Genomic DNA, 22,246 nt, shown 5'->3' on the forward strand with positions numbered 1-22,246 from the left:
ACAGAGCAACATAAGACAAGCAAGACAAGACATAGCATACAGACAGAGCAACATAGAACAACAAGCATACAGACAGAGCAACATAAGACAAGCAAGATACAGACAGAGCAACATAGAACAAGCAAGACGTAGCATACAGACAGAGCATAGAACAAGCAAGACAGACAGAGAGCAACATAGGACAAGCAAGACATTGCATACAGACAGAGCAAAATAGAACAAAAAGCAACAAGACAAATTTCATAAAAGCAACAAAGTGTTTCCATACCTCACAAGCTACAGACAACATGGAAAGCGGCAACACACAGCTAGGGACCATGTTCACAAATCTGATTGACCTTTAGCCATGTCTTCATGAATTTTGTGAAAGTGTGATATGTGGTGCAGTTATGTGTGTCTGATGGCAGTGTATTCCAGACATGGGAAGCTCTCACAGAGAAAACGGATTTACTAAAGGTGCTTTTCCTTAAGGGAACTGCACCATACAGTCACCTCTCATGGCAGACCTTGTGGATCTACTGCCATATGTTTGGGTTTTCTGTTTAACAAATGTACTGAGTGGAGGGGGAGGAGCCAGGCCATTTAGGATCTTGAATACAAGACATGCGTCAGTGTATTGCACAAGAAAGCTGCTGTCTGAGGATGTGACAATGATGATGGCTGTTGGGCTTCCTATCAAGCACTTTGAGAGCCTGTTTGTAGACAGACTGAATAGGTTTTAATGTTGTACAGCAAGCTTGGGCCTAACTAGTCAGGCATATGTGTATAGGTGGCAGGGAAGTCAGGCGCAGGAGAGTCAAACGGAGTGTAAAATGGAGTCTTTTAATAATGTCCCAGTAACATGCTCCATAACACTAAACAGGAAAAGAACATAAACAAACTATGGGTCCGAGGACCCGACGCGCACCTATACAACAAACAACACTACACTGACAATAAACAATCTCTGACAAAGACATGAGGGGAAACAGAGGGTTAAATACACAACAGGTAATGAATGGGATTGAAAACAGGTGTGTGGGAAGACAAGACAAAACCAATGGAAAATGAAAAAAGGATCAATGATGGCTAGAAGACCGGTGACGTCGAACGCCGAGCACCGCCCGAACAAGGAGAGGCAACGACTTCGGCAGAAGAAGTGACACAACTAGTCAAGCAGTATGTTAAGTGGGGGAGTATCATAGATTTGAAGTACAGTTTTGCTACCTCTGTAGTCAAACAATTTCATATAAATCAGAAATTAGCTAGGTTGAATTTGGTTATTTGAATTTCCTTTTTTTCACCTGCTTTGTCGCTCTGGATAAGATAAATGACTCGCTATTGTAGTCACTCTGGATTAGAGTCTGCTATCAGGAGTTTTCTAGAATGAAACACACCGTTGACAGAAACCATGACTGGCTACATCACTGCTTGGTAAGGATAACTGCTTGGTAAGGATAACTGCTTGGTAAGGCAACTGCTTGGTAAGGCAACTGCTTGGTAAGGATAACTGCTTGGCGTTCAATCACGAGGCGCTACAAAGGGCAGTGTGTACAGCCCAGTGCATCACTGGGGCCCAGCTCCCTGCCATCCAGAACCTCTATATCAGAGGGTGGTGAGGACAGCCCAGTACATCACTGGGGCCCAGCTCCCTGCCATCCAGGGACCTCTATATCAGAGGGTAGTGAGGACAGCCCAGTACATCACTGGGGCCCAGCTCCCTGCCATCCAGGACCTCTATATCAGAGGGTAGTGAGGACAGCCCAGTACATCACTGGGGCCCAGCTCCCTGCCATCCAGGACCTCTATACTATGCGGTGTTAGAGGAAAGGCCCAGTGCAAAAATAGGGAAGCCCAGCCACCCTAGCCATCCAGAACCTCTATATCAGAGGGTACCGCACAGCCCAGTGCATCACTGGGGCCCAGTCTGGAACCATCCATGAACAGACTGCTAAATATCAGAAAAGCAGTGAAGCCTTTTTGCATCACTATGACTCATCCACTACTGTTTATCATCCATCACTTGTATTCATATGTGGATAGCCCAGTACTTCACTGGGGCCTGCACATCGACTCAGTACTGGTACCTCGTGTTTATAGCCGAGTTATCATGGACTCAGTACTGGTACCTCATGGGGCCCAGCTCCATGGACCAGTCCTGGTACCTCTATTCAGACTGGTAGTGAGGAGCAGCCCAGCATCACTAGGGCCCAGCAGTCAACCTACCATCAGCAGAACCTCTATATCAGACAGTCAGATAGCAGCCCAGTACATCACTTGCTAGCCCAGCAGTCCCTGCCATCCAGGAAGTCTATACTATGCGGTGTTAGCAGGAAAGGCCCTAAAATAGTCAATTATCCAGCCACAGCGGTCAGTCATAGAGTGCAGTCAACTCTGCTACCGCACGGCAAGTGGTACTGAAGCCACAAGTCTGGAACCAACCATGAACAGACACAAATCAATTAGGTAAGAAGCAGTCAGAAGCTAGCCACAGCAGTCAACTAGCTAGCCACAGCAGTCAATTATCTAGCCACAGCAGTCAAATAGCTAGCCACACTAGTCATCCATCACTTGTATTCATATTTATATGTGGATATCAATTACCTCGTACCCCTGCACATCGACTCAGTACTGGTACCTCGTGTTTATAGCCGAGTTATCATGGACTCAGTACTGGTACCTCATGTATATAGCCAAGTTATCATGGACTCAGTACTGGTACCTCGTGTTTAGTACTGGTACCTCGTCAGCTAGCTAGCCACAGCAGTCTACTAGCTAGCCACAGCAGTCAACTAACTAGCCACAGCAGTCAGCTAGCTAGCCACAACAGTCAGATAGCTAGCCACAGCAGTCAACTTGCTAGCCATAGCAGTCCGATAGCTAGCCACAGAAGTCAACTAGCTAGCCACAGCAGTCAACTAGCTAGTCAAAGCAGTCAATTATCTAGCCACAGCGGTCAGATAGCTAAAACTCTTGAAGTCAGATAGCTAGCCACAGCAGTCAACTAGCAACCATTTTGAAAAGAAGGTCGACGATCTCTCCAGAATGACCTTCTTGAGTCCAAATCAGTCAGGTTTCAAGACTAGTCATTACCCTGTGACTGACCTCTTCTCTGTATCTCCAGATGAAAGGCGCTCCGCACTGCCAACAAAGCCCTACCCTCTCTCTCCTCTGCTCTCATCCTTCGGAGACCTATCGGCTGCCTTCGCTCATCAACTCATCCCTGTGGAACCATCAGATCCTCCTCTCCACCCTCTCCGAGTTGGGCATCTCCGGCGCGGCCCACGCTTGGATTGCGTCCTACCTGACAGGTCGCTCCTACCAGGTGGCGTGGCGAGAATCTGTCTCCTCACCACGCGCTCTCACCACTGGTGTCCCCAGGGCTCTGTTCTAGGCCCTCTCCTATTCTCGCTATACACCAAGTCACTTGGCTCTGTCATAACCTCACATGGTCTCTCCTATCATTGCTATGCAGACGACACACAATTAATCCTTTCCCCTTCTGATGACCAGGTGGCGAATCGCATCTCTGCATGTCTGGCAGACATATCAGTGTGGATGACGGATCATCACCTCAAGCTGAACCTCGGCAAGACGGAGCTGCTCTTCCTCCCGGGAAGGACTGCCCGTTCCATGATCTCGCCATCACGGTTGACAACTCCATTGTGTCCTCCTCCCAGAGCACTAAGAACCTTGGCGTGATCCTGGACAACACCCTGTCGTTCTCAACTAACATCAAGGCGGTGGCCCGTTCCTGTAGGTTCATGCTCTACAACATCCGCAGAGTACGACCCTGCCTCACACAGGAAGCGGCGCAGGTCCTAATCCAGGCACTTGTCATCTCCCGTCTGGATTACTGCAACTCGCTGTTGGCTGGGCTCCCTGCCTGTGCCATTAAACCCCTACAACTCATCCAGAATGCCGCAGCCCGTCTGTTGTTCAACCTTCCCAAGTTCTCTCACGTCACCCCGCTCCTCCGCTCTCTCCACTGGCTTCCAGTTGAAGCTCGCATCCACTACAAGACCATGGTGCTTGCCTACGGAGCTGTGAGGGGAACGGCACCTCAGTACCTCCAGGCTCTGATCAGGCCCTACACCCAACCACAAGCTCAGGCACTGCTGTCTGGCCCCCATCCACCTCTGGCCTGAAACCCCCACCTCTTTAAGGAATACCTAGGATAGGATAAAGTAATCCTTCTCACCCCCCCCCCCCCTTAAAATATTTAGATGCACTATTGTAAAGTGGCTGTTCCACTGGATGTCATAAGGTGAATGCACCAATTTGTAAGTCGCTCTGGCTAAGAGCGTCTGCTAAATGACTTAAATGTAAATGTAATGTAGCCTCAGCAGTCAGATAGCTAGCCACAGCAGTCAACTAGCTAGCCACAGCAGTCAATTAACGAGCCACAGCAGTCAGATAGCTAGCCATAGCAGTCAACTAGCTAGCCACAGCAGTTAGCTAGCTAACCACAGCAGTCTACTAGCTAGCCACAGCTGTCAACTAGCTAGCCAAAGCAGTCAACTAGCTAGCCACAGCAGTCAGCTAGCTAGCCACAGCAGTCAACTATCTAGCCACAGCAGGTTACTAGCTAGCCACAGCAGTCAACTAGCTAGCCACAGCAGTCAACTAGCGAGCCACAGCAGTCAGCTAGCTAGCCTCAGCAGTCAGCTAGCTAGCCTCAGCAGTCTAATAGCTAGCCACAGCAGTCAACTAGCTAGCCACAGCAGTCAATTAATGAGCCACAGCAGTCAGATAGCTAGCCACAGCAGTCAACTAGCTAGCCACAGCAGTTAGCTAGCTAACCACAGCAGTCTACTAGCTAGCCACAGCAGTCAACTAGGTAGCCACAGCAGTCAGCTATCTAGTTACAGCAGTCAGCCATCTAGCCACAGCTGTCAACTAACTAGCCTCAGCAGTCAGATAGCTAGCCACAGAAGTCAAATAGCTAGCCACAGCAGTCAACTAACTAGCCACAGCAGTCAGCTAGCTAGCCACAACAGTCAGCTAGCTAGCCACAGCAGTCTACTAGCTAGCCACAGCAGTCAACTAACTAGCCACAGCAGTCAGCTAGCTAGCCACAACAGTCAGCTAGCTAGCCACAGCAGTCAACTAGCTAGCAACAGCAGTCAGCTAGCGAGCCACAGCAGTCAGCTAGCTAGCCACAGCAGTCAGCTTGCTAACCACAGCAGTCAACTAGCTAGCCACATCAGTCAGATTGCTAGCCACAGCAGTCAACTTGCTAGCCATAGCAGTCCGATAGCTAGCCACAGAAGTCAACTAGCTAGCCACAGCAGTTAGCTACCTAGCCACAGCAGTCTACTAGCTAGCCACAGCAGTCAACTAGGTAGCCACAGCAGTCAACTATCTAGTTACAGCAGTCAACTAGCGAGCCACAGCAGTCAACTAGCTAGCCTCAGCAGTCAGATAGCTAGCCACAGCAGTCAACTAGCTAGCCACAGCGGTCAATTATCAAGCCACAGCAGTCAGATAGCTAGCCACACTAGTCAACTAGCTAGCCACAGCTGTCAACTAACTAGCCTCAGCAGTCAGATAGCTAGCCACAGCAGTCAACTAGCTAGCCACAGCAGTCAATTATCAAGCCACAGCAGTGAGATGGCTAGCCACAGCAGTCAACTAGCTAGCCACAGCAGTTAGCGTGCTAACCACAGCAGTCTACTAGCTCGCCACAGCAGTCAACTAGGAAGCCACAGCAGTCTACTAGCTAGGCACAGCAGTTAGCGAGCTAGCCACAACAGTCAGCTAGCTAGCCACAGCAGTCTACTAGATTCACAGCAGTCAACTAACTAGCCTCAGCAGTCAGATAGCTAGGCACAGCAGTCAGCTAGCTAGCCACAACAGTCAGCTAGCTAGCCACAGCAGTCTACTAGCTTGCCACAGCAGTCAACTAACTAGTCACAGCAGTCAGCTAGCTAGCCACAACAGTCAGATAGCTAGCCGCAGCAGTCAACTTGCTAGCCATAGCAGTCCGATAGCTAGCCACAGAAGTCAACTAGCTAGCCACAGCAGACAACTAGCTAGTCACAGCAGTCAATTATCTAGCCATAGTGGTCAGATAGCTAGCCACAGCAGTCAACTAACTAGCCACAGAAGTCAACTAGCTAGCCACAGCTGTTAGCTAGCTAGCCACAGCAGTCAACTAGGTAGCCACAGCAGTCAGCTAGCTAGCCACAGCTGTCAACCAACTAGCCTCAGCAGTCAGATAGCTAGCCACAGCAGTCAATTATCTAGCCACAGCAGTCAATTATCTAGCCACAGCAGTCAGATAGCTAGCCACAGCAGTCAACTAGCTAGCCACAGCAGTTAGCTAGCTAACCACAGCAGTCTACTAACTAGCCTCAGCAGTCAGATAGCTAGCCACAGAAGTCAACTAGCTAGCCACAGAAGTCAACTAGAAATATACAGCAGTGAAATGATGCTAGCCACAGCAGTCAACTATCTAGCTACAGCAGTGCTATAGCCTGCAGTTAGAATGAGTGCTGTCTGCTGGCACAGCAGTCAACTAGCTAGGCACATCAGTCAACTGCTGCTGCTGCCACAGCAGTCAGCTAGGAGCCACAGCAGTCACACTCAGCTAGCCACAGCAGTCTGCTGATAGAATGTGGAGCAGTAGCTCCCATCAGCTGTCAACTAACTAACCACAGCAGTCAGGTAGCTAGCCACAGCAGTTAGCTAGCTAGCCACAGCAGTCAATTATCTAGCCACAGCAGTCAACTAGCTAGCCACATCAGTAAACTAACTAGCCACAGCAGTCAGATACCTAGCCACAGCAGTCAGCTAGCTAGCCACAGCAGTCAACTAGCTAGCCACAGCAGTCAGCTAGCTATCCACAGCAGTCAACTAGCTAGCCTCAGCAGTCAGATAGCTAGCCACAGCAGTCAACTAGCTAGCCACAGCAGTCAATTATCAAGCCACAGCAGTCAGATAGCTAGCCACAGCAGTCAACTAGCTAGCCACAGCAGTTAGAACTAGCTAACCACAGCAGTCTACTAGCTCGCCACAATGAGCTCGCCACAGGAGTCAACAGTAGCCCAGCAGTCAACTATCTAGTACAGCAGTCAGCTAGCTAGCCACAGCTGTCAACTAAGTAGCTCAGCAGTCAGGTGCCACAGAAGTCTGCTAGCCACAGCAGTCAATGATAGGCACAGCAGTCAGCTAGCTAGCCACAACAGTCAGTGCTGCCACAGCAGTCTACTAGCTAGCCACAGCAGTCAATGATGTCACAGCAGTCAGCTAGCTAGCCACAACAGTCAGATAGCTAGCCGCAGCAGTCAACTTGCTAGCCATAGCAGTCCGATAGCTAGCCACAGAAGTCAACTAGCTAGCCACAGCAGTCAACTAGCTAGTCACAGCAGTCAATTATCTAGCCATAGTGGTCAGATAGCTAGCCACAGCAGTCAACTAACTAGCCACAGAAGTCAGCTAGCTAGCCACAGCTGTTAGCTAGCTAGCCACAGCAGTCAACTAGGTAGCCACAGTAGTCAGATAGCTAGCCACAGCAGTCAACTAGCTAGCCACAGCAGTCAATTATCTAGCCACAGCAGTCAGATAGCTAGCCACAGCAGTCAACTAGCTAGCCACAGCAGTCAATTATCTAGCCACAGCAGTCAGATAGCTAGCCACAGCAGTCAACTAGCTAGCCACAGCAGTCAACTATCTAGCTACAGCAGTCAACTATATAGCCACCGCAGTTAGCTAGCTAGGCACAGCAGTCAACTAGCTAGCCATCAGCAGTGCTGTCTAGCTGATAGAGTGATGGAGCCAAGCAGTCAGTAGCTAGCCACATCAGCTAGCTAGCCACAGCTGTCTAACCACAGCTGTTAGCTAGCCACAGCAGTCAGGAGCCACAGCAGTAGCTATCCACAGCAGTCAACTAGCTAGCCACAGCTGTCAACTAGCTAGCCACAGCAATCAACTAGCTAGCCACAGCAATCAGATAGCTAGCCACAGCAGTCAGATAGCTAGCCACAGCAGTCAGATAGCTAGCCACAGCAGTTTGCTAGCTAGCCACAGCAGTCAGATAGCTAGCCACAGCAGTCAACTAGCTAGTTAGCTGTTTAGCCTTTTAACACATACATTCATTTGTTTGTAAACAAATAACCCAGCCAGTTAGCTACAATGTGATCAGAGTAGCCAAGTCAAACCAACCAAATAAATCCGATTTGACCGTTCAGACACCCAAGTGTGAAGGTGGTTTGAAATATCTGTATCTATTTGCATTTTTTGGCAGGAAAAATAACACATTCAAATCGTGGGGGGGCAAAAAAAAATGGATTTGAGTCACTTCAAACTGCCAATATAAGGCAGAAAGTACCCTCTCAAGAGGAACCAGAAACACAAGGCCAAAAACAATCAATACTATCGACCAGCAGACCTGTCAATCAATCAGCTTCAGACTGACCTTGGAGCACACATAAGCGCATCGCATGGACACACATTCACAGGACATTATAGATGCGACAATGAATTAGAGTTTGAACCGTCAATGCTAAATGTTAAACTGAGTTCCTCCCACCCCTCGTAATTTCTCTATAAATATGCCAAATTTTGGAACAAGGGAATGAGAAATATATTCCCTAAATGATGGAGAACAGTAGCCCCATCGCAGTCAGAGTGCTGTCTGCTGATAGAATGATGGAGAACAGTAGCTCCGCATCAGAGTGCTGTCTGCTGATAGAATGATGGAGAACAGTAGCTCCCCATCAGAGTGCTGTCTGCTGATAGAATGATGGAGAACAGTAGCTCCACATCAGAGTGCTGTCTGCTGATAGAATGATGGAGAACAGTAGCTCCACATCAGAGTGCTGTCTGCTGATAGAATGATGGAGGACAGTAGCTCCACATCAGAGTGCTGTCTGCTGATAGAATGATGGAGAACAGTAGCTCCCCATCAGAGAGCTGTCTGCAGGTAGAATTATGGAGAACAGTAGCTCCATCTCAGAGTGCTGTCTCTGCTGATAGAATGATGGAGAACAGTAGCTCCACATCAGAGTGCTGTCTGCAGGTAGAATGATGGAGAACAGTAGCTCCACATCAGAGAGCTGTCTGCAGGTAGAATGATGGAGAACCGTAGCTCCACATCAGAGTGCTGTCTGCATATAGAATGATGGAGAACCGTAGCTCCACATCAGAGTGCTGTCTGCTGATAGAATTCCTATTGGTGAATTCTCATCAGAATGGAGAAGTGCAACTGAAGCCCTAAATGTGTCTGATGCAGAGCAGAAATTTAAATCAGAAAATCTGCGTTCATTAAACGCAGCAAAAATATCTATTATGCTTTGTAGTGTGAAAACAGAAAATTCTGCTCCAGACCCTTAAGTTTAGCTTTCTAAATAAGTGGCTGAATTAATACGGTGACGGGGCATCATATTGTGTTATCTTTCTGCCCTTTGGATGAGTTATGTTACAGCTGTTGCTGCTATCTTGATTTCCTTGCATTTTTTCTTCTCTCTGTGCTCAGACTGTCTGTTCCACCACCTTCTTCTCTGAGCAGAGCAAGCAGGCCCATTTCCTAACAACTCCAGACTCCACACAGACACAGGGTGTTGACATGCTGCTCCAGAGCCAGTACTGTTCCTCCTTCAGACTCCAGACTCCAGACAGACACAGGGTGTTGACATGCTGCTCCAGAGACAGTACGGTTCTTCCTTCAGACTCCAGACTCCACACAGACACAGGGTGTTGACATGCTGCTCCAGAGTCAGTACGGTTCTTCCTTCAGACTCCAGACTCCACACAGACACAGGGTGTTGACATGCTGCTCCAGAGCCAGTACTGTTCTTCCTCCAGACTCCACACAGACACAGGGTGTTGACATGCTGCTCCAGAGCCAGTACTGTTCTTCCTTCAGACTCCAGACTCCACACAGACACTTGGTGTTGACATGCTGCTCCAGAGCCAGTACTGTTCTTCCTTCAGACTCCAGACTCCACACAGACACAGGGTGTTGACATGCTGCTCCCAGAGCCAGTACTGTTCTTCCTTCAGACTCCAGACTCCACACAGACACAGGGTGTTGACATGCTGCTCCAGAGCCAGTACTGTTCTTCCTTCAGACTCCAGACTCCACACAGACACAGGGTGTTGACATGCTGCTCCAGAGACAGTACTGTTCTTCCTTCAGACTCCAGACTCCACACAGACACAGGGTGTTGACATGCTGCTCCAGAGCCAGTACTGTTCCTCCTCCAGACTCCACACAGACACAGGGTGTTGACATGCTGCTCCAGAGCCAGTACTGTTCTTCCTTCAGACTCCAGACTCCACACAGACACAGGGTGTTGACATGCTGCTCCAGAGCCAGTACTGTTCTTCCTTCAGACTCCAGACTCCACACAGACACAGGGTGTTGACATGCTGCTCCAGAGACAGTACGGTTCTTCCTTCAGACTCCAGACTCCACACAGACACAGGGTGTTGACATGCTGCTCCAGAGCCAGTACTGTTCTTCCTTCAGACTCCAGACTCCACACAGACACAGGGTGTTGACATGCTGCTCCAGAGACAGTACTGTTCTTCCTTCAGACTCCAGACTCCACACAGACACAGGGTGTTGACATGCTGCTCCAGAGACAGTACTGTTCTTCCTTCAGACTCCAGACTCCACACAGACACAGGGTGTTGACATGCTGCTCCAGAGACAGTACTGTTCCTCCTTCAGACTCCAGACTCCACACAGACACAGGGTGTTGACATGCTGCTCCAGAGCCAGAGCTGTTCTTCCTTCAGACTCCAGACTCCAGACAGACACAGGGTGTTGACATGCTGCTCCAGAGACAGTACGGTTCTTCCTTCAGACTCCAGACTCCACACAGACACAGGGTGTTGACATGCTGCTCCAGAGACAGTACTGTTCTTCCTTCAGACATGCATGCGTCAAAACTTTGTTCATTTGCACAATATCTCTCGTTCATATCCGCTTGTAACTGTCCCAACTCACCAAAAATGACATATGGCTCCTACCTATATCTGTATTACTTTATGAGCTGGATTGCCTGTCTTTACAGTTTTTTAAATTTTAATTTACTCTCTTTAGCATATTTAGCTGGCAGCCGCCATGTTGTTAGCATTCTGGTAATAGACGCCCTTGTGTATTAAGACGGTAAAACCATAAATCCTGGGGGTGAGAGAAGAACGGTATGACGATATGAACATCTGCACAACCTCTAATGAATATTTTCTGAAGGAAACTGCACATCTCTGAGGAGAGCACTGCTTCTGACCCCCTGTATCCCAAGGTTTCCAAAACTGGGTCCTGCTAGGGAAAATACCAAAACACTGACCCAGGGAGGGGCCCAGGACCGAGTTTGTGAAAACCCTGCTGTATCGGACACAGACAGACTAGAAGTGATTTTGGATGGAAATTTGTCATTGATCTTGACACTTACATTTCTCTAGCAGTAGTTAAGCTGTTGCTGGCGAAAGGCCTTGTTAGTGCAAAGGTCAAATTAGCTTTTGAATTTCCTGTCTTTTATAGGCTTCAGACAAAAGCTAATATTTCACTTAAAATGTAGTTTTTTGGTATTAAATAATAAACAAACTTCTACAGAAGCCTCAGACACACACACCCTTGAGGGATGTTTGGGTTGCATAGTCATAATTACTCAGTCAAAGTTTAGCCGTCGATATATGACTGTTAATCTTTCTCTTCTACCCTTTAAAGCTCTATCCATCCTCTTCCTCTTCCTGTCTGTTCAGAAGACGGATCACAAACACACATACCCTTTACACTGTCCGCCCTCGTCTGTTCAGATGATGGATCACACAGACACACACCCTTCACACTGTCTACCCTGGACTTTTCAGATGTTGGTTCCAGGTTAATCTCAGTGTTTTTCCTGTCCTCCTCCCCGACACACTCTGAGCTGAGCTACATCATATTCATGCAGAACTAGGCCAGGTTTATGGTAAAACCTCTGCCATACATAGGCTCCCGCTCAGCCCAATCAAAACCCTTTTCTATCGAGTCCCTGCCCGTCTTCTGAAAACATCTTCTGAAAACATCTGAAACCCTACTTGTTCAAAGAGTATCAACCCCCCTCCCAATGATGAATGTACTGACAATGACTGGTCCACCTAGCTATCTGAAGAGGAATGTACTGACAATGACTGGTCCACCTAGCTATCTGAAGAGGAATGTACTGACAATGACTGGTCCACCTAGCTGTCTGAAGATGAATGTACTGACTATGACTGGTCCACCTAGCTATCTGAAGATGAATGTACTGACTATGACTGTGATATGTGGTTGTCCCACCTAGCTATCTGAAGATGAATGTACTGACTATGACTGGTCCAACTTGCTATCTGAAGAGGAATGTACTGACTATGACTGGTCCACCTAGCTATCTGAAGAGGAATGTACTGACTATGACTGGTCCACCTAGCTATCTGAAGAGGAATGTACTGACTATGACTGGTCCACCTAGCTATCTGAAGAGGAATGTACTGACAATGACTGGTCCACCTAGCTATCTGAAGAGGAATGTACTGACTATGACTGGTCCACCTAGCTATCTGAAGAGGAATGTACTGACTATGACTGGTCCACCTAGCTATCTGAAGAGGAATGTACTGACTATGACTGGTCCACCTAGCTATCTGAAGAGGAATGTACAGACTATGACTGGTCCACCTAGCTATCTGAAGAGGAATGTACTGACTATGACTGGTCCACCTAGCTATCTGAATAGGAATGTACTGACTATGACTGGTCCACCTAGCTGTCTGAAGAGGAATGTACTGACTATGACTGTGATATGTGGTTGTCCCACCTAGCTATCTGAAGATGAATGCACTAATGCACAGACTTCAACCCTGTGTGTTGTGTCACGTTTTAACCTGTGTAACCCCCGGTCCTGTAGGGGTGCCAGAGAAGCCAGAGATCGACGGTTTGACCAAGCCTGCCCTCGAAGGAGATGAGATCACTTTGACCTGTATGACCCACGGCTCCAAGCCTGCTGCCAACCTCCGCTGGTTCAGGAACGAGAAGGAGATCGAAGGTCAGGACACTGTTCTAATATTCTTCTTCATCCTCTTCCTCCACCTTCTCTTCATCTACTTCCTCCTCCTCCTTCTCTTCCTCCTTCTCATCCTTCTTCTCCTCATCTTCTTCATCCTCTTCCTCCACCTTCTCTTCATCTACTTCCTCCTCCTCCTTGTCTCCCTCCTTCTCATCCTTCTTCTCCTCATCTTCTTCATCCTCTTCCTCCACCTTCTCTTCATCTACTTCCTCCTCCTCCTCCTTGTCTCCCTCCTTCTCATCCTTCTCCTCATCTTCTTCATCCTCTTCCTCCACCTTCTCTTCATCTATTTCCTCCTCCTCCTTGTCTCCCTCCTTCTCATCCTTCTTCTCCTCATCTTCTTCATCCTCTTCCTCCACCTTCTCTTCATCTACTTCCTCCTCCTCCTTGTCTCCCTCCTTCTCATCCTTCTTCTCCTCATCTTCTTCATCCTCTTCCTCCACCTTCTCTTCATCTACTTCCTCCTCCTCCTTGTCTCCCTCCTTCTCATCCTTCTTCTCCTCATCTTCTATATCCTCTTCCTCCACCTTCTCTTCATCTACTTCCTCCTCCTCCTCCTTGTCTCCCTCCTTCTCATCCTTCTTCTCCTCATCTTCTTCATCCTCTTCCTCCTCAGCTTCCTACTTCTATTCAACTCTTGTCTTTGCTGTAGGCTACGTGATTCTGATGGCTCAGACATAGTTGTCGCATCTGCAAGAGAAACTTGAAATCTAGGATTGATGCTGTGATTCCCGCAGGTCCACGTATCTTTTCGCCTTGACTGTGTGGTATCTGGTTATGCAATTGTTTCAAAGCTGGTCTGTGAGGTGGATTAATTGGTATATTCACAAGACTAGCAGAGCAAAATCTTGCATTTGTTAGTCTGTTTGAATTACTACCTCACATCTTTCTGCTTCCCTCAACTTCTCTCCTTCTCCAAGTGGTTATTCTTGGGTTAATTGAGGGAGAGAGGGAGAACGGTTAACTTCTTGGTGACTGGGGGGCAGTATTGAGTAGCTTGGATGAATAAGTTGCCCAGAGTAAATGGCCTGCTCCTCAGTCCCAGATGCTAATATATGCATATTATTATATTATTAGTAGATTTGGATATAAAACACTCTGACGTTTCTAAAACTGTTTGAATGATGTCTGTGAGTATAACAGAACTCATATGGCAGGCGAAAACCTGAGAAAAAAATCCAACTAGGAAGTGGGAAATCTGAGGTTGGTCGTTTTTCAACTCAGCCCCTATTGAAGATACAGTGGGATATTGGTCATGTTGCACTTCCTAAGGCTTCCACTAGATGTCAACCGTGTTTTGAACGTTGTTTGAAGCTTCTACTGTGAAGGGGGGGCGAATGACAGGGGAATGAGTCAGGTGTCTGGCAGAGAGCCATGGGCTTGTGACGCGCGGTGATGTGAGAGCGACCTCGTGTTCCATTGCTTTTCTACAGACAAAGAAATTCTCCGGTTGGAACATTATTGAAGATTTATGATAAAAACATCCTAAAGATTGATTCTATACATCGTTTGACATGTTTCTACGGACTGCAACGGAACTTTTTGGAGTTTTCGTCCGACCTTTCCGCTGGACTTGCCCGCGCCTCGTGAGTTTCAATTTTATTAAACGCGCTAACAAAAGGAGGTGTTTGGACATAAATTATGAACTTTATCGAACAAATCAAACATTTATTCTGGAACTGGGATTCCTGGGAGTGCATTCTGATGAAGATCATCAAAGGTAAGTGAATATTTATAATGGTATTTCTGACTAGTATTGACTACACAATATGGCGGATTGTTAGCTGCTTTGGGCTCTAAGATTATTGCATGGTTTTCTTTTTCCATAAAGTATTTTTAAATCTGCATTAAGGAGAAGTTTATTTAATGTTCCATGTACAGGTTTTGGGACATAAATATGCACTTTATCGAACAAAACATACATGTATTGTGTAACATTAAGTCCTATGAGTGTCATCTTATGAAGATCATCAAAGGTTAGTGATTAATTTTATCTCTATTTCTGCATTTTGTGACTCCTCTCTTTGGCTGGAAAAATGGCTGTGTTTTTCTGTGACTTGGTGGTGACCTAACATAATCGTTTGTGGTGCTTTCGCTGTAAAGCCTTTTTGAAATCAGACACCGTGGCTGGATTAACCTCTTAAAGCTAAGCTTTTGGATAAATAGCATGCCCAATTTCAACTTCCTGCTACTCATGCCAAGAATATAAGATATGCCTATTATTCATATATTTGGATAGAAAACACTCTGAAGTTTCTAAAACTGTTTGAGTCATGTCTGTGAGTATTACAGAACTTATGTAGCAGCCAAAACCCTGAGGACTAAATGTTCCGATTTTTTTCCCTTTTTTTCCTCTGCTCCCTATATTGTCTTTGCCATTGGATATTTAATAGGAACCTATTTTCAGTTCCTATCGCTTCCACTGGATGTCGCCAGTCTTTGGAATATGGTTGAGATTATTTATTATTGATTATTATTCCTTTGTGCTATGAAGAAGTAGGCCAACTCGGAACTGGGGACACTTTTGTGAGTTGTGCAAAACGTGAAAAGCAGTGCTGGTTTCTTTTCTTTCCTGTATTGTATACAGATTGCCCCGTCTACAATTGGATCGATTATTAACGTTTAAAAATACCTAACGCTGTATTACAAAAGTAGTTTGAAATATTTTGGCAAAGTTTATAGGCAACCTTTGAAATATTTTGTTGTGACGTTGCGTTTTTGTAAGCTGTTTTTTTCTAGTTCAAACGTGCTTTATAAATGGACATTTTCGATATGTATGGACGGAATTAATCTAACAAAATGACCAATTGTGATGTTTATGGGACATATTGGAGTGCCAACAAAAGAAGCTTGTCAAAGGTAATGCATTTTTTATATTTTATTTCTGCGTTTTGTGTTGCGCCTGCTATGCTAGCTCCTTTGTTTACTGCTGGTGTAGATGGTGCAGGCTATCAGATAATAGCTTCTTATGCTTGACTGGAAGGAATTACAAAAATCACTGAAGCTGGAGACTCATATCTCCCTCACTAACTTTAAAGCATCAGCTGTCATAGCAGCTCACAGATCATTGCACCTGTACATAGCTCATCTGTAAATAGCCCATCCAGCTACCTCATCCACGTGTTATTTTTTTGCTCTTTCGTACCCCAGTATCTTTACTTGCACACTCATCTTCTGCACATCTATCACTCCAGTGTTTAATTGCTAAATTGTAATTACTTCACCACTAACGGCATATTTATTGCCTTACCTCCCTAATCTCACCTCATTTGCACACATATAGATTTTTCTATTGTATTATTGACTGTACGTTTGTTTGTTCCATGTGTACCTCTGTGTTGTTGTATGTGTCTCACTGCTTTGCTTTATCTTGGTGAGGTCACAGTTGTAAATAAGAACTTGTTCTCAACTTAAATAAAGTAAAAGTAAAAAAATAAAAATAAAATTAGATGACTCGATCCGAATTCAGGATCCGAGAAACACATTTTATATATGGAATATATATTTATTTTTCATTTTTATATATTTATTATTTTATACATGGAATATATATTTATTTTTTATTTTCATATATTTATTATTTTATACATGGAATATATATTTATTTTTTATTTTTATATATTTATTATTTTATACATGGAATATATATTTATTTTTAATTTTTATATATTTATTATTTTATACATGGAATATATATTTATTTTTTATTTTTATATATTTATTATTTTATATATGGAATATATATTTATTTTTTATTTTTATATATTTATTATTTTATATATGGAATATATATTTATTTTTTATTTTTATATATTTATTATTTTTCGGCACTAGCCTAGCATTAGCTCAAGAAAATATATTTTCTACATGAGCCCATCAGTTCCTGATCAGATAACACCTCTTCTCTGTCAAGAGCCAGATGAGCTGACAGTTTAGAGGTGTGATCGATTTCAGCTTGAACAGTTTGAAACAGATTTCATTGTTCTGTTGGTCGTTTGATAAAGGGATTGTTGCTGCTTAGACCAGGATTTACTAAAGTTCTTTCAGGAACTCTCTCTCTCTCTCTCTCTCGCGCTCTCTCTCGCTCTCTCTCTCTCCTCTCTCTCTCTCTCTTTCTCTCTCCCCTCTCTCTCTCTCCCTCTCTCTCCCTCTCTATTTCTCTCTCTCCATCCCGCCCTCTCCCCCTCTCCTCCATTGATTTAGGAGAAACTCACATTGACTCCTGTCTCATGACCCAGATTCCCACTCAGATTAAAGATCTGAGAATGTGAAATTAAAAAAGTGTGACAATCTCCTGTCTTTTAGCCGTCTGAAAGTCACCCACTGCTTTCCTAAATGAATAACCATTATAGGCTGCATCTACTTTACCAAGTATACATTATTTTCCAAAAATAATAAAAGCTTAAACCTTAATGCGCATGTGCATTGTATCGTGTCCTCGATGATCGTGCCCTCAATGATCGTGCCCTCAATGATCGTGTCCTTAATTGATCGTGCACTCAATGATCATGTCCTCAATGATCGTGTCCGCAATGATCGTGTCCGCAATGATCGTGTCCGCAATGATCGTGTCCTCAATGATCGTGTCCTCAATGATCGTGTCCGCAATGATCGTGTCCTCAATGATCGTGTCCTCAATGATCATGTCCTCAGTGATCGTGTCCTCAGTGATCGTGTCCTCAATGATCGTGTCCTCAATGAAAAAAGCATAATGTTGATTTAAAATGTGTTTATTTAACAGGAATATGTCATAGGTCATTCATTAAGAGTTCTTTAAAAAGTTAAGAATTGCAATATTTTATTGAAATAGGTTATGCCTTTCATAAAATAGCAGAAAACAAATCATTCAGTCGACATTCATACCAGTTATAGATTATGGTGATATTGTCTATTTGAATGGGTGGGGAGTTAATAGTTACAGATTAATGTTACAGATTTACAGAATTACAGATTTACAGAATTACATGTTACAGATTTACAGATGTACATATTTACAGAATTACAGTATTACAGAATTACAGATTTACAGATTTACAGAATTACAGAATTACAGATTTACAGATTTACATGTTACAGATTTACAGATTTACAGAGTTACAGATTTACAGATTTACAGATTTACAGAATTACAGAAATACAGATTTACAGATTTACAGATTTACAGATTTACAGAATTACAGATTTACAGATTTACAGATTTACAGATTTACAGAATTACAGATTTACAGATTTACAGATTTACAGATTTACAGATTACAGATTTACAGATTACATATTTACAGATTTACAGATTTACAGATTACAGATTTACAGATGACATATTTACAGATTACATATTTACAGATTTACAGATGACATATTTACAGATTACAGATTACAGATTTACAGATTTACCGAATTACAGAATTACAGATGTACAGATGTACAGATTTACAGATTTACAGAATTACAGATTTACAGAAATACAGATTTACAGATTTACAGAATTACAGATTTACAGAATTACAGATTTACAGAATTACAGATTTACAGAAATACAGAATTACAGATTTACATATTTACAGATTTACAGATTTACAGATTACAGATTTACAGATTTACAGATTTACAGAATTACAGATTTACAGATTTACAGATTTACATAATTACAGAATTACAGATTTACAGATTTACAGATTTACAGAATTACAGATTTACAGATTTACAGATTACATATTTACATATTTACAGATTACAGATTTACAGATTACATATTTACATATTTACAGATTTACAGATTTACAGATTACATATTTAAATATTTACAGATTTACAGATTTACAGATTACATATTTACATATTTACAGATTACAGATTTACAGATTACAGATTTACAGATTTACAGATTTACAGAATTACAGATTACAGATTACAGATTTACAGATTTACCGAATTACAGAATTACAGAATTACAGATGTACAGATTTACATATTTACAGATTTACAGATTACAGATTTACAGATTACAGATTTACAGATTACATATTTACATATGACAGATTTACAGATGACAGATTTACAGATTTACAGATTTACAGAATTACAGATTTACAGATTTACAGAAATACAGATTTACAGATTTACAGATTTACAGATTACAGATGACATATTTACAGATTTACAGATTTACAGATTACAGATTTACATTCAAATCAACATTGAAAAGAAGTGCAAATGTTTTTCTGCCTGAGCGAGTCGGACCCCCAGTCAGAGTCCGTTATGACGAGCGTGGGAAAAGGACAGGTTGTCTATTGTCACGCCCTGACTGTAGATATCTTTTTATTCTCTATGTTTGGTTGGTCAGGGTGTGACTCGGGTGGGAAACTCTATGTTCTGTGTTTCTATGTTTTGGCCGGGTATCTCAATCAGGGACAGCTGTCTGCTAAATGACTTAAATGTAAATGTAAATGTATATCATTGTCCCTGATTGGTAAAGTATCTGCTAGAGAACACAGTACAGTACTGTATCTACTACAGAACACTGTAGAACACAGTACAGTAAAGTATCTACTAGAGAACACTGTAGAACACAGTACAGTAAAGTATCTACTAGTACAACAAAGTACAGTACTGTATCTGCTAGAGAACACAGTACAGTACTGTATCTGCTGGAGAACACAGTACAGTACTGTATCTGCTAGAGAACACAGTACAGTACTGTATCTGCTAGAGAACACAGTACAGTACTGTATCTGCTAGAGAACACAGTACAGTACTGTATCTGCTAGAGAACACAGTACAGTACTGTATCTGCTAGAGAACACAGTACAGTACTGTATCTGCTAGAGAACACAGTACAGTACTGTATCTGCTAGAGAACACAGTACAGTACTGTATCTGCTAGAGAACACAGTACAGTACTGTATCTGCTAGAGAACACAGTACAGTACTGTATCTGCTAGAGAACACAGTACAGTACTGTATCTGCTAGAGAACACAGTACAGTACTGTATCTACTAGAGAACACTGTAGAACACAGGACAGTAAAGTATCCATGTTCATCTACTGGTTTCTACCAGACCCCTGTCTCATTGTGGTGGCTGGGATCACTGTCTCAGTTGGCTCTGTTCTGGTTTCTACCAGACTCCTGTCTCATTGTGGTGGCTGGGATCACTGTCTCAGTTGGCTCTGTTCTGGTTTCTACCAGACTCCTGTCTCATTGTGGTGGCTGGGGTCTCAGTTGGATCTGTTCTGGTTTCTACCAGACCCCTGTCTCAGTGTGGTGGCTGGGATCACTGTCTCAGTTGGCTCTGTTCTGGTTTCTACCAGACTCATGTCTCAGTTGGCTCTGTTCTGGTTTCTACCAGACCCCTGTCTCAGTTGGCTCTGTTCTGGTTTCTACCAGACTCATGTCTCAGTTGGCTCTGTTCTGGTTTCTACCAGACTCCTGTCTCATTGTGGTGGCTGGGATCACTGTCTCAACTGGCTCTGTTCTGGTTTCTACCAGACTCCTGTCTCAGTTGGCTCTGTTCTGGTTTCTACCAGACTCCTGTCTCAGTTGGCTCTGTTCTGGTTTCTACCAGACCCCTGTCTCAGTTGGCTCTGTTCTGGTTTCTACCAGACCCCTGTCTCAGTTGGCTCTGTTCTGGTTTCTACCAGACCCCTGTCTCAGTTGGCTCTGTTCTGGTTTCTACCAGACCCCTGTCTCAGTTGGCTCTGTTCTGGTTTCTACCAGACCCCTGTCTCAGTTGGCTCTGTTCTGGTTTTTCTGCGGCGAGACCTGAAGGTGGAGGCTCCAAGTCAATCAGATGAGGACTCATTATCATCAGCAACATCGATTTCAGGCCCGATATCCGATCCTCCATCCGACTCCAGCTCATCTAAATCCTGCAGCTGTCAGTGTGATTGGACGATAAGGAGCCCAAGATCACTGATGGTATCTGAGTATGACAACATGTTAGATCTTGTCTGTTTTGGGATGTTGATACTATCAGTCTGGTGTTAGAGAGGACAGATCGTTAAGGCCTTGATTAGGCTAATCAGGAGAGGAGAGGAGAGGAGAGGAGAGGAGAGGAGAGGAGAGGAGAGGAGAGGAGAGGAGAGGAGAGGAGAGGAGAGGAGAGGAGAGAGAGAGGAGAGAGGAGAGGAGAGGAGAGGAGAGGAGTTGCACCCTCTGGGTCCGGGTCAAACGTATAGGTAATAGGTAGGTAGCCTAGTGGTTAGAGTGTTGGACTTTTAACCAAAAGGTTGCAAGATTGAATCCCCGGGCCGACAAGGTACAAATCTGTCGTTCTGCCCCTGAACAAGGCAGTCTGTTCCCAGGCCGTCATTGAAAAATTATAATTAGTTTTTAACTTGTCTAGTTAACTAAAGGTAAAATAAAAACAAGTCTCTTTAAAACAATAGGGTGCCATGCTTGACAGAGCCTCTTAAAAACAAACTACAAGGGATGAATACACACACACAACGCCCAGCAGAGGTCCTTCTGTGGTCCTTCTGTAGCACAGTTGGTAGAGCATGGCGATTGTAACGCCAGGGTAGTGGGTTCGATTCCCGGGACCACCCATACTTAGAATGTATGCACACATGACTGTAAGTCACTTTGGATAAAAGCGTCTGCTAAATGGCATATATTATATTATTATTAGGTCTCAGTCGTACAGCAGAGGTCAGTCAGAGGTCAGTCAGAGGTCTCAACAGAACAACAGAAGAGTTGTTTTCTTCCATTTTAATTGTTTGTTTTCATTTGGCCTCTCCTCATCCCTCTCTTTCCTCTCCTCATCCCTTTCTTTCCTTTCCTCATCCCTTTCTTTCCTTTCCTCTCCTATTCTCCCTCTCTTTCCTTACCTTTCATCTCCTCATCCCTCTATTTCCTCTCCTCATCCCTCTCTTTCCTTGCCTCTCCTCATCCCTCTCTTTCCTTTCCTCTCCTCATCCCTCTCTTTCCTCTCCTCATCCCTCTCTTTCCTTTCCTCTCCTCATCCCTCTCTTTCCTCTACTCATCCCTCTCTTTCCTTGCCTCTCCTCATCCCTCTCTTTCCTGTCCACTCCTCATCCCTCTCTTTCCTCTCCTCATCCCTCTATTTTCTTTCCTCTCCTCATCCCTCTATTTTCTTTCCTCTCCTCATCCCTCTCTTTCATGTCCACTTTCCTCATCCCTCTCTTTCCTCTCCTCGTCCCTCTCTCTTTTTCTTTCCTCTCCTCATCCCTCTCTTTTCTTTCTCTCTCCTCATCCCTTTCTCATCATC

The 22,246-nt window shown here is 44.4% G+C and overlaps 1 protein-coding gene across 1 annotated transcript in view; it reads left to right on the forward strand.

Moving 5' to 3' along the window:
* LOC127928069 (cell adhesion molecule 2-like) overlaps positions 1-22,246 on the forward strand; it is a 166,870-nt gene that overhangs the window by 12,836 nt on the left and 131,788 nt on the right. The window contains exon 2 of the mRNA XM_052515017.1: positions 12,861-12,998. Within this exon, the coding sequence (XP_052370977.1) occupies positions 12,861-12,998 (138 nt within the window). The remainder of the gene's footprint in view (positions 1-12,860; positions 12,999-22,246) is intronic.

Source organism: Oncorhynchus keta, unplaced genomic scaffold (assembly GCF_023373465.1).
Source record: "Oncorhynchus keta strain PuntledgeMale-10-30-2019 unplaced genomic scaffold, Oket_V2 Un_scaffold_20464_pilon_pilon, whole genome shotgun sequence".
Taxonomy (NCBI): domain Eukaryota; kingdom Metazoa; phylum Chordata; class Actinopteri; order Salmoniformes; family Salmonidae; genus Oncorhynchus; species Oncorhynchus keta.